Source organism: Calonectris borealis, chromosome 14 (genome assembly GCF_964195595.1).
Source record: "Calonectris borealis chromosome 14, bCalBor7.hap1.2, whole genome shotgun sequence".
Lineage (NCBI taxonomy): Eukaryota > Metazoa > Chordata > Aves > Procellariiformes > Procellariidae > Calonectris > Calonectris borealis.
Window position 1 is genome coordinate 10435244 of NC_134325.1, and position 14875 is coordinate 10450118.

The 14875-nt window shown below is 39.8% G+C and overlaps 2 protein-coding genes across 7 annotated transcripts in view; one reads left to right on the top strand and one right to left on the bottom strand.

Moving 5' to 3' along the window:
- The window catches only part of USP47 (ubiquitin specific peptidase 47), a 59678-nt gene extending 58180 nt beyond the window's left edge, over positions 1–1498 (top strand). For all 6 annotated transcript variants that reach the window (XM_075163182.1, XM_075163181.1, XM_075163180.1 and 3 more), the window contains exons 26-28: positions 47–94; positions 187–317; positions 1315–1498. In XM_075163182.1, coding sequence (XP_075019283.1) covers positions 47–94; positions 187–317; positions 1315–1489 — 354 coding nt within the window. In that variant the 3' untranslated portion in view covers positions 1490–1498. The remainder of the gene's footprint in view (positions 1–46; positions 95–186; positions 318–1314) is intronic.
- Positions 1499–5473: 3975 nt separating this feature from the next.
- DKK3 (dickkopf Wnt signaling pathway inhibitor 3) overlaps positions 5474–14875 on the bottom strand; it is a 30655-nt gene continuing 21253 nt past the window's right edge. The window contains exons 4-7 of the mRNA XM_075163183.1: positions 12744–12836; positions 10973–11117; positions 8295–8451; positions 5474–6029 (exon numbers count right to left, since the gene is read on the bottom strand). Coding sequence (XP_075019284.1) covers positions 5786–6029; positions 8295–8451; positions 10973–11117; positions 12744–12836 — 639 coding nt within the window. The 3' untranslated portion in view covers positions 5474–5785. The remainder of the gene's footprint in view (positions 6030–8294; positions 8452–10972; positions 11118–12743; positions 12837–14875) is intronic.

Here is a 14875-nt window from a genome sequence, read left to right on the forward strand (position 1 = left end):
TTCTTGTGGAATAGTATTAAATCCACCATTTTTCTTCACTTTACAGCTGAGTGAAATAAGTGGAATACCCTTAGAAAACATAGAATTTGCAAAGGTAAGTAAGATTTTGTCTGTTTTCACCTTTTAATGGCATGGATGTGTGATTATGAGTTTTGTTTTATTCACTAAGTAATTGCTTCCTCTCAGGGTAGAGGAACGTTTCCATGCGACATTTCCATACTAGAGATTCACCAAGACTTGGACTGGAATCCTAAAGTATCTACATTGAATGTCTGGCCTCTGTACATTTGTGATGATGGTGCAGTAATATTTTATAGGTATGTATTTTATTACAGTATAATAAACCATGCAGAAAATCTGCATATAAGATTTGAGGGATGATGTAATCAACAGAAGCCTAAAAATACTCTTCTGTTGTCTTAAAGGAAAAATGCTTATGGAAGAGGGTTTAAAACATTGAGCTGAAATGTTTGTGCTCCTCAGCTTCCTAAAGACCTGAGTATTAACTATGTTTATTGTTTAAGAAAACAAACACTGCACCCTTTTACTCACTTCTCCCTCCCAAATCATTGAAAATAATGCTGAATGCAAAAAAAGTTGCAATACTTGAGTGTATATCTGGATTTAATCTCTTAAAATAGAAGAATATCTGTGAAAGTCTTGCCTTAGGTTTTAGAGAGCAAGGATTTTATTTTCCGAGTTTATTTCTTTGATAAATTAGAATGGCTTCTTTGGAAAAAAGGATGTTATAAAAATTTTGTTAACATGAAAAATGTTCATCAGCTGGCGGCAGTAGCCCAAAGGTACTATTTGAGGACTAAGAGCTTGAATATTGTCATGTCTGCTAAAGTTGGGGGGTGAGGGAACCTCATGAACACGTTGCTTCTACAGTATTTTTCATAATTACAGGTGAGTTTGCAGGAAACAGCTGGTTGGTAATGTGCTGGCCTTGAAGAAAATGATTTGGGAGAGCAGCTGGTAGTTTCCAGGAGGGGCTGGCTGACATGCTGCTTCCAGGAGGGGCACTGTGACCGAATAAAGAGCAGAGTCACAGTTGTCTATAAAGAGGAGATGCCAGGTAGATGGAGGAGGATAGGCTTGTTTCTTGCAGCTTTCCCTTGGGTCTGCTGTCAGTTAGACTACTGAACGTCTCTGTTAGAAAAGCAGGCTTAGACAGATTGTTAGTTTCTGGAGAAGAAGAAAATCTGTAAGGAGTATTATGTTTTTTACTAAGTTGCTCCAAGTGAAAAAATTACAGAAATCTAATTATGGTCATTGTATTAATCTGGGTTTTAACATGTATTTTCATTTTAGGGATAAAACTGAAGAATTAATGGAACTAACAGATGAGCAGAGAAATGAACTGATGAAAAAAGAAAGCAGCAGACTCCAGAAAACTGGACACCGGGTAACCTACTCGCCTCGTAAAGAAAAAGCACTAAAAATTTATCTGGATGGAGCACCAAATAAAGATTTGACTCAAGACTGATACTCGCTATAGCATTTTCCCTGGGGAATTTTTTTGTTTAAAATAAAAAGGTTCACTACTACTGTGTAGTGCCGTTACGGCAGGACACTCATTAGGTGTAAAGCGCTGACACCAGCACTGATTGGGCTGTGTTACCAATCAGAAGCGCAGTGCCCCGTTGGGTCACTGTTTGACTTGGAATCATGTTGTGCACTATAGTCAAATGTACTGTAAAGCTAAAAGGGATGTGCAAATAAAAGATTAGAACTAAAAAGTGGGCGGGGAGGGAAATGAGTGGAAATTTTTGAGGACAGTGTGCACATAGTAGCTAGTGAAACTAGCCTCAAACAGGATACTCATAGCTTAATAATAAAAGCTGTGCAAAGGCCATGAAAGAATCCTTTTTTCTGTTTGTTTCACTGATACACGCATTACCTCATCAGAGAGTCTGAAGTAAATGTTAACACATTGGTTCTAGAAAAGCAGCAGAAAAGGGTCAAAGATGAAATGGAAGTGCTGCAAGTGTAAGGTTTTTAGAATATTCTTCCATAAAACAGGTAGGCTGAGAGGTGTCTGCAGAAAGCTGCCAGCAGGTGTTGGTTCATTTTGCAGAAGTGCTGTTGTAAGGTAAACTGGTTTTTAATAGGTTACAGAAGCCGATGAGCAGCTCTATTATATTGCGTTCAATGTGTAAATAAAATTTGCCCTATCCATTCAACAGAACTGCAGCTCAGCTATTTACCATGGTATTTCTTTTCACATATCAACATTCATTGTGTACATTTGGAAGTATAGTTGCCTATTTAAATCTGTATTCATTTTATGTTTGACGATGCTGGGTACTTTAGGGTTGTATTTCCCCTTGTTGATGAAGTTTTTGTTTTGTTCAGCTACTTTTTGTACATTTTGTTTTTGAGACTATTACAAGTTTGCATCTTCTCCACCCACTGAAAGTCATTTTATTTTTCCCAGAGTTGATTCCGTAGCTATATGTAGTCAAATATTGGGGCAGCTTCTAACACCTCAACATATAAACTTGGTAGTTCAGGTTGTGGTGCAAAGACTGACACAGTCAACATGATTTCATTGCAAAGCCTAGGAACAGCAATTTTTTGCTTTGGTCCATAAAGATCAATAGAGAACAATTCTCCGTAGTTTTTGGAAAACCACCTAATTTATAACAATCAAAAGACTTTGGTAAACTTTTTCATGCCAGATGCTGTTTACAACAATGAACATGCCAATAAAACATTTGTTCATTCTGTTGTGTTATTTTAATCATTAAATGCTGTGGGTTTTATTTGAAAAAATACGGAATTATTTCATGGAAATACAGACTTTTCCAAGGCAATGTCAGAATTGTAAGGCTGTGTGTATATATGTGTGTATGCACACGCACACACCCCCACACCCCCCCGCGTGTACACAGTATTGCAGGAAGTGTTTTGTAGCCCATCTGCTGCTCCCCTTTACTTACATTCACACCAAATTTTTCTTCAACTGTAAGTTTCCTTTTCCAGAATTGAATTCCTCACCAGTGAAACTTCTAAGGTCCAGATACGATTGGCAGCTAAGTTCTGTTCCAGAGAGGAGAAAGGATTTTGAATAACTGAACGTTCAGTTCTTCCTTGCATGCTGACCCACAGCAGCCTAAAAATCCTGAGGAATCTGGCAGCTTGAGAACAAGGCACCGTGCGGAGGAATTCCCTCATTCTTCCTCTTCTGTTTGACCTGTGCCACTTCTCCAACATAGATGAGGTGGAAGCAGGAGCAAAGGAAGCATAGAGTGAGTACCACCCAGTAGGTGGAGTACTTCATTAAACTACTATTTACATATGTATATAGACTGCTGAAGGATCCTTGGAGGTTTTGGAAGAGAGACCAAAAAAAAAACTCTCAAATGGGTCATGAATTTTCTTCAAACTTGGATATTTGGAGAGGCAAAAATCTAGAGATGGAAAGTAGGGTTAAGAAAAGAATTCCAAAAACTGCTTGCTTAATCTCTAGCCCTATTTGGGAAGCTTTATTGAGAACTACTTTGAAGAAGTTAATTTTAAACCTGTAAGTCTTGACAGAAATCTGGATAGAGGACTGAGGGGCATCCTTATAATGATTTCCTGTCCAGTGGTGCACTTCCTTCTGCATAAGTGTACTGGAATATATTCTGGGTTGTTCTGGGAGACATTTTTCAGCATCTGCTTTACATTCTGATCATTTCAAACATTTTTGAGTTTGACCATGGCCATTTTAAAGAAACAAAAAGCCTTGAGTTTCTAATTTGCTTAGTTCAGCAGAAATCTTACTGAACTTCTGATGAATACTAACACTTCATCTTTCAGGGATTGAGGCATCAAGAAACTTGAAGGGAGAATAATGTTATCCTTAAGTAGGGCAGTATTTACAGACAGTTATTGCTCTCTTGAAGTATTTTTTAACAGGAAAATTGCAATGATATTTAATTCCTTCTCGTTGTATAGATGGGCTGTCTCTAAAGCACAGCAATTTTATTAGGAATAGAAAGGAAAGGTAAATTCAGTGAAGTCTGAGAGCACGTGTATGTGCGCATGCTTTGGTGTGAGAATTGGTGGTAGAAATGAATCCTTAAACTAAAAGTCAGACTGTTCTGATGAAATATTCTTCCTGTTCATAATGATTCATAATTCTGGTACCCAAGGAATCTGTTGAAAAGCTTTCACAGACGAGAAGTGGTGAAAGACTTGCAGGCTAGTAGCAAAGTCTTGTAGCTGCTTTTGTTAAGTTATTGATGCTCTACTGTTCCAAATTAGACATAGCAGTAGGGTTTATTTGGGAAGAAGCTCCATGTTACTTGGCTGGAGCCTCATATTATCTTTTACCATGTGCAATAATAGATGGTGAAATCTATACCCCAAAAAACCTTAAATAGTGGAAGAGCTATTGTAGCAAACTGTTTGTTGAGACAGCCGGGAGCTGGGGAGTTTGGATCGGATTTCACTCCTAGCTTGCTATTGATTTCTTAAATCAATGACCTGTTAAGATGGTAATGATTTTGTAACGCACAGATTTATGTGTATGAAGTATATTAAAAGCACAAACCATTTCTCAAAGAATTTTCTCTGGGTGTAATAGAATCAAGTAGGAGAAGCAGAAGTCTCTAAATGCAAGAAGCTATTTAGGTTGTCCTACTGCTAAACTGAAGTAATGAACTTATGTTCACTGCCTCTATCTCTCAAGAAGGGTAGGTGATGGTGGAGTATAGTCAACAGATACTTTAATCGACATTACCCAAGGTATGTTCATCTAGTGCAGAATGCTGCCATATATGTGGCACTGTATTTAGCTCTACCTTAGCCATAGCCTTGTAACTGCAGCCGCACTTTTCTCCTATATATTGATACTTACATATTCAGTGTACAACAGAGAATCTATATTCTTTGTATTCAGCCCATTTAGCTGTTTGTTCTGCAATTTTAAATAGTATATTTTGCCCTTGAGAGAGAGAGCCCTGAACAGTGAAGTTGAAAGTTCCTCTGTAGAAACCAATATGTTATATGGATATAAGTATGTACAAACTATTTGTTATTTATATGGAAAATGTTGTAGGCTTTTTTTTGATAGTATGCCCCTTATATAGTGTGGGAGGCCAACAACCGTTGTATATGAAAGTATAAAACTCAAGGGATACTCTAGCTATGGAACACCAGTTCTTAAGTTACACTGAAGGCTGCTGCAGGACAGATGGCATCCATTGTACACAGCTGAACAGCAGCTCTGGATATATTCATCTAAAAGGGTAAGCATCCTCTATCTTTTTCATCCTTCCACAATGTGTGTGGTGGGGAGGGACATGACACCAGAATCTGTATGTTTATATGTTTATGATTATATTTTCTAAAGAAAAATAAAAAATTGCTTAAAATCGACGACTAAAACAGTCCGAAATAGATGGTTCTTACCCTAGAAAAAGAGTAAGATTCTGAACACACGTACTGAAAAGTCACTTCTACGGTCACTAATAACTTAAGATTATTTATGCTTATGTGTATTTTTTAATGAGTACAAGTACTGATAAGTTTATTTCTAATGTACAAGGGGACAGTACTAATCCAGAAGAAACACGGATATATTTCTCATTTGTCTTTGACAGAAGGTTTAGTCCAAGATTGAATGAATTCAACAATAATCTGCACATGCAGGTTTGGTGCACAGAAAAGGATGCTCATTGAAGACCTTGTTTATTGCACTTCTATCCAGCAGTATGTGTTTAGGGTTTATATAAGCAAGACACTAGACAAAAATCTCTAGAAATAACTAAGGAAACTTTCTGGTGTTTGAACTTTAAATTTCATCTCCCAAAAACAGGTCTTGAGCCGAGACAGGCTCAGGCTTCAAACCTGCTTGGTCCTCCAGACTTTCTAATTCTTTACGTACTTCCTGAATGACACTGCTTTCTTCATAATCAGAAAGAACATCTCTGGGTATCAAGCTGAGAAAGGGCATCTCATCCATGATTAAAGGATCTTCTTTTTCATTATTCCTGGTTTCATTGGCAGACGGTTCACACACAGATGTAGTGCTGTGGCTGTTGGAAAAAGAGAGACATCTGGTCATATAGTACATCTTTTCATGTTTTTTTGCTAGTTCCTTAATAAAATTCTTCATTCCCTCCCCACATGAAAGCATGTTAAATGCCTAATACTGTCAGATCTACCATAGCTGACTTCATAAACATCTGATTTTTACATGCTTGACAGCTGGAGAGTTAAAGATGAGATTTCCACATACAGAGCTAGAACAAAAATCCTAACAGAAAAAAACATTTGATACTGGAACACAAGATGGCAGTGGACCTCAGCACAATCTGGCCCTTCTACCTACAAGCAATCATGGTTACTAGTCCTTTCTGTTCGTGTCATAATGCCAAGTTAAGAAACATGATGCTCCAGCTTAAAAGGAATGCAGAAAAAATGTTTGCCATCAAGCTATAGAGTTGAGCGAACTGTGAGCATTATATATTTGGTTCTAAATGGGATAGCGTAATAGCTGTATTTGCTGCTGTCTTTGTTTTGAAAAGTGGCTTCAATTGCCTGCAAACAAACATCCAACATTTGTTGTAGGAACTTTAAAAGGGAGCAAGAATGATTTATATCTGTTGACAGGAGGCAGGAATTAGAACCTGATCACGGTGCATCCACTATCTCTGCACTGTATGGGACAGAACAGGGCTACAGGTCCTTGTGACAGAGTGCAAGGTGACTATTGCTTGTGCCAGGCGCCCCTCAACAACTGCTTAAAGCTGCAGCCTCTTTCACTGGAAACAAAGGGTAAATGAACTAAAGATGTTCCTGAGGCTTATTTTGTGTACATTTTGAATTCTTGCATCTTTTGCTTTCTAGGAGTTCTAAGACTTTCATTTGTGGGCAGACTATGCCCGTATTCTGTAGGATATAATCTGATAGTTTCAGTGCGTTTCACTCAATAATAATATTTAGCCAAGGACCATTTCAAGCAGAGATGGGCTGTTTCTTTTAATAAAAAATGTTATCTGAATCTTCAAATTCACCATGCTTCACAGAAGCAGCTTTATCTTATTGTCCATGCGAGTCATGGGCAAGTGGTATACAGTACCTGTATATACAGTATTACTGTATTTGTGATAACCCTAAACAGATAAATAATTCTTGTGACTATAGCTAGACAGTTCAGTTATATTCACACCCTAATTAATTTCGGTGTTTCTATATCCTCATTTGAAATGTTTTCCTTCTTACTAGACATGACTTTTGCTGACTTACCTTCCCTGAGGTTAATGGTACTTGCACATTAACTGAAATTTTGGTGCTGAAAGGATGGGATAACTGTGCTTGCTTCCTTAGATCACATTTATGAAACAAAATGTTATCCAGTTACTTTTCATGCGTGAAAAAAAGTAGAAACAGAGTTGGACACGGAAGAAGAGAGAAATATTAATCTACATCTCTGTCACAGCTAGGCTGTCTTGTTGAAAGTTAATATAATGAAAATGGTAGTGTAGGAACAAACTTGGACAGTTTGTATCATAGATAACATATAGGTTTTCTAAAAATGCTTTTAGCGCAAAACTGAAATGATCTCACTTTATCCCAATGAAATTGCTGATAATGCAAATAACCATCCTTTTAAAGAATTATTAAAGGCATGATATATTAAAAGTTTTAGCTTCTAGCTGAAAACTGGGAGTCAGCCTGCTTCCTATTCCGTGAAACTTGATACTGAAGAAGTCTGCACAGTATGAAGTGTTTCAAGTCTGAACACAGATCTTAAGTCAGCTGCAGGGAAACTGGCTTCTCAGGTTAGTTTGAAACTGAAGGGAAGTGCAAGCAAAGATATCTTCTTTTTTTTTTTTCCCCTTGTGATAGAAGTGACCTTCGGTAAAGCTGATCAATAGTACAGGAACATGCATGTTTATACTTCCTGCATGTATTAAAATGTCTTATGTGTGAAAGCAAGCAAAATGTCTAACAGAAGCCCAATCTAACATAGCAAGTTGGTGGACAAGAGCTGTGTGTAGAAAATTAAATTGGAATGATACATCTCAACAGCTGTTAGTACTTTCTGACTGATTAAAAAGGAGTACCAGCCTGATACACAAACTTATTTCACACTGGATGAAGGTGTTGCCAAACTCAATTGGGCACATCTATGTGGGACAAAGCAGTGATTCTGAGAAAGTTGCAGTGCTACTGATGAGAAAAGCTGTCAAAACACTTTCTGGTGTGGAAGAATCTGCAAGTTCTGCATCTATTTACCACAGAAAGAGACCCCTGAAAAATTTCAAGCAGCTTGCTTGCCCAGTTTTGATCTTTACCTCTGAGGCTGGCAGATCAAGCCACTTGCACATGGGCATCGCTCAAGTACTCCATCAGGTTCCAGTTCCCAGGTGATCAGGTTGAGAAGTCTGTTTGAAGGATCATGGCAGGGTTCACCTTCTTCAGGTAGTGGAGTGCACACAGGAAACAGTAGTTCTGCATGCCAGAGTAAATTAATTTTATGAGAAGTCGTTAACTGTCTGCTCAACTGAGATGACCTAATCTTCAAGTCTATATGCAAGATATAAAAAGGCAGACTTGACCACCTTTTAAGTCCCCTTGCATGTTAGGGAGCCATAACTTAATGTTCTTTCCACTAGATAGGAGTAAGACATTTGAAGTTCATGCTTAATGAGCAAGATCAACTCCTGCTTCTTCACTACTGTCAATGCAGTAGTACTGCTGAACTCCATCCTTTGGAGATTTGAAAGACTGTTCTAAAACCAAGAAAACTAACATTACGTTGAATCCTTTGCAATGCATAGCATTAATGGTTTAAAATCTGAATAGAGAAATATTGCTATATTTTAGAACTCTGTTATTTTTCCTATTCTATTTCTTTGCAGAGCTTACAAATACAGAGCAATTGTTCAGAGACTAATGAGATTACAAGAACTACTACTCAGCCATTTAATTTGTTAGAGTAATTCTACAGTAGGCAAAGCTGTCTGATGGCATTTGGGGTTTGGCACCCTTGTTTCTGCACAGGGGTGAGTTTCAACTTGTGTAAGAAATTATTTAGAAGGATACGTTATTTGGGTTTCCTGATGCTAGTAACTTATAGTGTCAGTCTTGAATTCAGCTCTTCCAGACGTTCCTATCAAACGTCCCTTCCTCCTCTTGTCTTCATTCACTTCACTCTTTGTGGTATGGCAGAATAAAACATGTGAAGAGTTCAGAACATAAGTTTTTCAAACAGGCTTGGTCAAAATATATATATGTGTGTGTATATACACAGACACACACATATGCTTTAATATATATGACTTATAATCTGTTTTGGAATTAGGAACTGATTATCTTAAGCAGCGAAAACTCCATAGTTTACTACAGTTTTATTTTAAAAATATACAAGTAAAGACAGTCCATCTGTCTTTATTAGGACAACCTTTATTGGTTTATATCTTTATTAGGACAACCTTTTGCAATATTCTAGTGATGGAGAAAGGCCTTGAGGTTAGGCCTAACCTGAAAAACCCTAAAGCAGTGCTAAAGCAGACAACCATCGACAATAAAAATCCATTGCTATTAATAGCTCTATTTAAATTTTTAATAAGTGTTCCATCAATTTTAGTCAATATTCTTATCTACTGTATTGTTCCTTCCTGAGTTACAGGTCTGTACTAAATTTCATTTCAAGCCAAGCGCTAACTCAAATTAGTGCGAATGTCTTATGCAGCTGAAATGATCATCGTGAAGATCCCATAGGAAATCAGGGCCACAGAGGCAGTATTACCCTCACAGTAGACTAGCCTAGTACTACTAACACCAATATAATGGGATGCATACTACTAATTTACTCATCTCTGCATCAGAAGCAGATTCAAAGTCCTGCACGGTGAAAGAAATAGGCATTTATTAAAAGTGCTCTTTCTGTCTCATTTCAGAATCAGAGTACAAAGAAATCTCTGATAGAGCTTGGCAAAACCTGCTTTAGGCAGAAGCCTGATGGGGGGGAAACCTGCTCTAACCAAAACTTGCTGAAATTGAACTAACTTAAGGTCAAAGGTCCACTATGTAACCCTCAAAATTAACAAGGAAAAGCTGAGCAGACTCATTTGCCTTTATATGGTGTTTGAGCTTTCTCCTTTGTTTTCCTGAAATGCCCTACTAGCCTGATCCACCAGCAGGCTGAAGGCAGGTCAGGCAGCCCAACCATCAGTGAAGGTACAAGGTCACCTCTTGCTCATAGCAAGAGCCAGGAAAAAAGCTATCTAGAGAAGTATCTACCTGGTGTAGAAAGATGGTTGGAATCGTATCCTGTCACTACAAAATTAAGGTGAACTATGCTAAAAGCAGCGAGGAACTAGTTGGGTATGAAACGGTAGAAGAAGCTGGGCCCTGACCAGGCAGGATTTAGGACTGATTTCAGGCCTGATACCTTCTCCTCCTCTCTGCCCTTCTGTAAAGCAAGTTTCACATTCCCACGTTGATTGACAACATAATCTGGAACATCATTCCTCTACATACCTTGGCTGTCTGGTCAGCGTTGCATAGCGTGGTGCCCTGGAAGGCTCATGTAAAACTCAGAGTATGAAATGTATCTGTGGTCTGATTCTGATAATCTGCTTGCTGATATGAAGGAGAAGCCACTTTGAGTAATCTCATTAATCTCTTTTGTACATTTTTAATGGGTGAAAATTTGACACAGAGCTCTGCTACTTTTAAATGCCTGAGACTCTCCTTTAGAAACAGTAGATTTTTGTGCTTCTCATGCTGGTCTCATCTCCAGCATGCGCTAGGCCTTTATTTCACCATTGTGCACCCCTATCAGACTGTTTCTCGCTCCTAATTCTATTAAAGTTTTATAATGAAGTTAACGCGGCGCGCTCCACAGGCCAAGGGAGAATGACCTATTGATTCTGTAGAGATTTAACCACTTCACCTGGGCAAAAGAGCTAAATATTAACGCTCCTGTGTTATAAAATGAATACGACGCAAAGCAAAACCTCTGTACCTTTCTGAAAAGCACAGCACATTCCAGGGTTGCAGTCGTGTTGGTTCTCACAAATGGTGCCGTTCTCTCCTTTTGAAGTGGATTTCCGGCACTCGCCCCAAACGCAAAGCTGGTCTCCACAGCATTCAACATCCCGTGAGCAATGCTGGCAAATGGAAAAAGCACGTGACAAAGCTGTCACTGTAGCACTAGCTGCAACTATCAACAGACAGCTAAGCATAGAATTAGACCCTCGTCCTGAAGACAACTGCATATATGTGCTTTAACTATATGCATGTCATATTCCCACTGTTTACACAGAACTGCTTAGCTTCTCAACTTCAAGCATACATAGAAGTATTTGCCAGACAGGAACCTCTGTAGCAGGGTAGCAGCACTCTTTCTATACTATTACACTTTCAATCTTACAAAACCTGAATTCTTATTTTAACATTTCCATGAAAATTGATCAGCACCCAGATATCCTACAGCGTAATATGGATTTCAGGACAGCCTTTGGCAATCAAGGAAAACAAAAATTAATAAATGAAACATTATCAATGGGAGACATTACTTTTTTTCCCATTTTTAAATGTAGTCAGGAATTTGCAATTTGTTCAGAAGGATTGCTTTCAAAGAGCAAAGCAAAAAGAAAAATGTTTTGTAATTGTGGGGGTTCTAGGTCAGGGAATTGATCCCACCACCTTCAGTCTGAGCTCATTTTACAACAGGAGTGTAGCTATGACCTAATTTTTATTTTCTTTATCTTACAAATGTTCTACTGAGGTGCGGGGGGGTAGGTGTTAGGTCATCCCACTCTTGATTTTTAATCATTCCATGTTAACAAGAAAAATTGTCAGTTTAATATTTTCTAAAATATGAAGAATAAGCTTTCTTAATGACACTTGAGCATACATTCAGGACTTATATTTAAGCAAGCATTCAGTCTGCTGAATTCAGTAGAGCTCCTTGAAGTTATCAAGATAAGTAAGTATTTAAATCTTTCAGGAACAGCCTAGTGCTTTTCTATTATAATAATCCTATTGATTACATGACTTTACAGCAAGGTTTGCTTGCTTGTAGACTTAAATGTCTGCAAATGCTTTGAGGAATGAATTTGTTTCACAAGAGACCATCAGCAGAACTTAGATGAAAAGGGACAGTCAGATAAAAGGCCTTTTTTCAACAGACTGCTCTTAAAGTGGATTTTTCACCACAGAAAAAGCCGGAATTTCTCAGGTAGCTGTCGCCTATAGAAGGTAATCTAACCATAGCTACTACCAAGAACTTTTATCTTTTAGCTCAAAAGACAGGAATCTACTGCTTTCTGAGATTTACAGATTCAAATAATGTAAATGATCCATGCAAGAGGATCATTTACAGTAACAATTGCACTACAAAAGCATTGTACAAGTTGTCAATGAAGGGAAGAGAGCAGGCTGCTGCAATTCTCTTTGGGAATCAGGAGCTGGAAGTGACCAACTGTCAGCTGAGCCTTAGGAGCTGGCACCGTATTTCCTCTTTGCCCGTTCCGCTGGCAACCTACAGCGTGTTAGTTTACGCTGCCCTTGGGCCACCTAACAAGTCAAGCTTGAGTGAGGAGGAGCAGAGTGCAGGTTTTAAAGCATATGAGAACAGAATCCTTATAACTTAATTGTGTTAACAGGCAGAAAGCTTTGCATCTTATTTTCTATCAATTTTGACATTAGCTGACATTGCTGACACTAGCAATGGTAACTTACATATTGAGTTTCTAAAGACCACATAAAATCACATCTCATTCAGGACTTACTGTATGCTGGGTTTTACACAGCTGACACTTGTATTCAAAGGTAGAGAACTGGCAATATTTCCCTGTTTCACAGTCTTCGTCAATGATACACTCCTGAAGAAAAGGATAAAAGTGTAATTCGCCACTGTGTGACAGAAATCCATACCTCTTCTTGAAATACCAGGTGGTCTTGATTATATTTCTTATTTGGGAACCAAGAAAAAAATCTTGCTTTGGTTCTTCATACAACCACAGTTCTGTAATAGAAAATGCTATCTCCCTGGCATACCTAAATATTGTGGCCTCAAAGTGTTAGGTGGTTTCACTTCTTGTATAAACATTAATACCAGCAACCTCAAGAAAATAAATTATCTTGTTCTGCAGGTGTATTGGGTTTGTGTGGCAAGGTTTTGGTAGCGGGGAGGGCTACAGGCTTCTGTGAGAAGCTGCTAGAAGCTTCCCCTATGTCTGATAGAGCCAATACCACCGGCTCCAAGATGGACCCGCCACTGGCCAAGGCCGAGCCCATCAGTGATGGTGGTAGCGCCTCTGGGCTAACAGAGTTAAGAGGGGGGGGGGAAAACTGTGCAACAGCAACTGCAGCCAGAGAGAGGAGTTGAGAATATATGAGAGAAACAACTCTGCAGACACCAAGGTCAGTGAAGAAGGAGGGGGAGGAGGTGCTCCAGGCGCCAGAGCAGAGGTTCCCCTGCAGCCCCTGGTGAAGACCATGGTGAGGCAGGCTGTCCCCCTGCAGCCCATGGAGGTCCACGGTGGAGCAGATATCCACTTGCAGCCTGTGGAGGACCCCACGCCGGAGCAGGTGGATGCCCGGAGGAGGCTGTGACCCCATGGGAAGCCCACGCTGGAACAGGCTCCTGGCAGGACCTGTGGCCCCATGAAGAGAGGAGCCCAGGCTGGAGCAGGTTTGCTGGCAGGACTTGAGACCCCATGGAAGGGACCCACGCTGGAGCAGTCTGTTCCTGAAGGACTGCACCCTGTGGAAGGGACCCACACTGGAGCAGGGGAAGAGTGTGAGTCCTCCTCCCCCTGAGGAGGGAAGAGCGGCAGAGACAATGTGTGATGAACTGACCGCAGCCCCCATTCCCTGTCCCTCTGCGCCTCTCGGGGGGAGGAGGAGGTAGAGAATTCGGGAGTGAAGTTGAGCTTGGGAAGAAGGGAGGGGTGGGGGCAAGGTGTTTTAAGATTTAGTTTTTATTTCTCGTTACCCTACTCTGATTTGATTGGTAATAAATTAAATTAATTTTCCCCAAGTCGAGTCTGTATTGCCTGTGAATGGTAGTTGCTGAGTGATCTCCCTGTCCTTATCTCGACCCATGAGTCTTTCGTTATATTTTCTCTCCCCTGTCCAGCTGAGGAGGGGGAGTGATAGAGCAGCTTGGTGGGCGCCTGGCAGGCAGCCAGGATCAACTCACCACAGTAGGCTTTTTGGGTTTTTTTTTTGGGGGGGGAAGTGAAGGCATTTGCATTAAATCTATTGTACTTGTATTAGAGTACATTTGTGATTCATTACTTGTTGGCTGTTTTTTCAGATAGGGAGCAAGACCAAAGGAAAGAGGCTACACTACAGCAGCTGCAGAAGCCAAGAGTATCTTTACGCTCTGTGGGAGATCATTCTGCAACAGCTTTCTTGATCCCAGGCCACGTAGCTTCATGCTGTCCTCCCTCCTCTTCCCCAGCAACATTAGGGCTGACCTCAGAAACTCTGCAGCATGGTTAGCTTCCCTAAGCCAGCAAGGACAGCCCTAAGGGAAAAGGGAAATATGTTTCCTTTTCCTTTTAACTGCTCCTCTGCTCCCCTTTGCAAGGGGCAGGCGAATTCTTCTCAGGCAAACGTAAGCATCGTTGCAGTGCCTGAGCATTTTTGTAAGCAACAGCTTCTATGCTGAAAAATGCGGTGCTTCTTTCCACAAGACTGGTAATGTTAAACATTCCTGGGACTTTATGGTAACAGCAGCACTACCTTACAGCCAGGACTTCTGGGAAGCAGTAGATGTCACACACCATTTGATTTCCTTGTCTTGGTTGATGGCATGCCTCTCGTGTACCTATCACCATAGCCCATCACCTGCAAGCTCACAGCTGCAAATGTCTAAATACCTACACATGTAAATTTTAAATACTTACTTTGA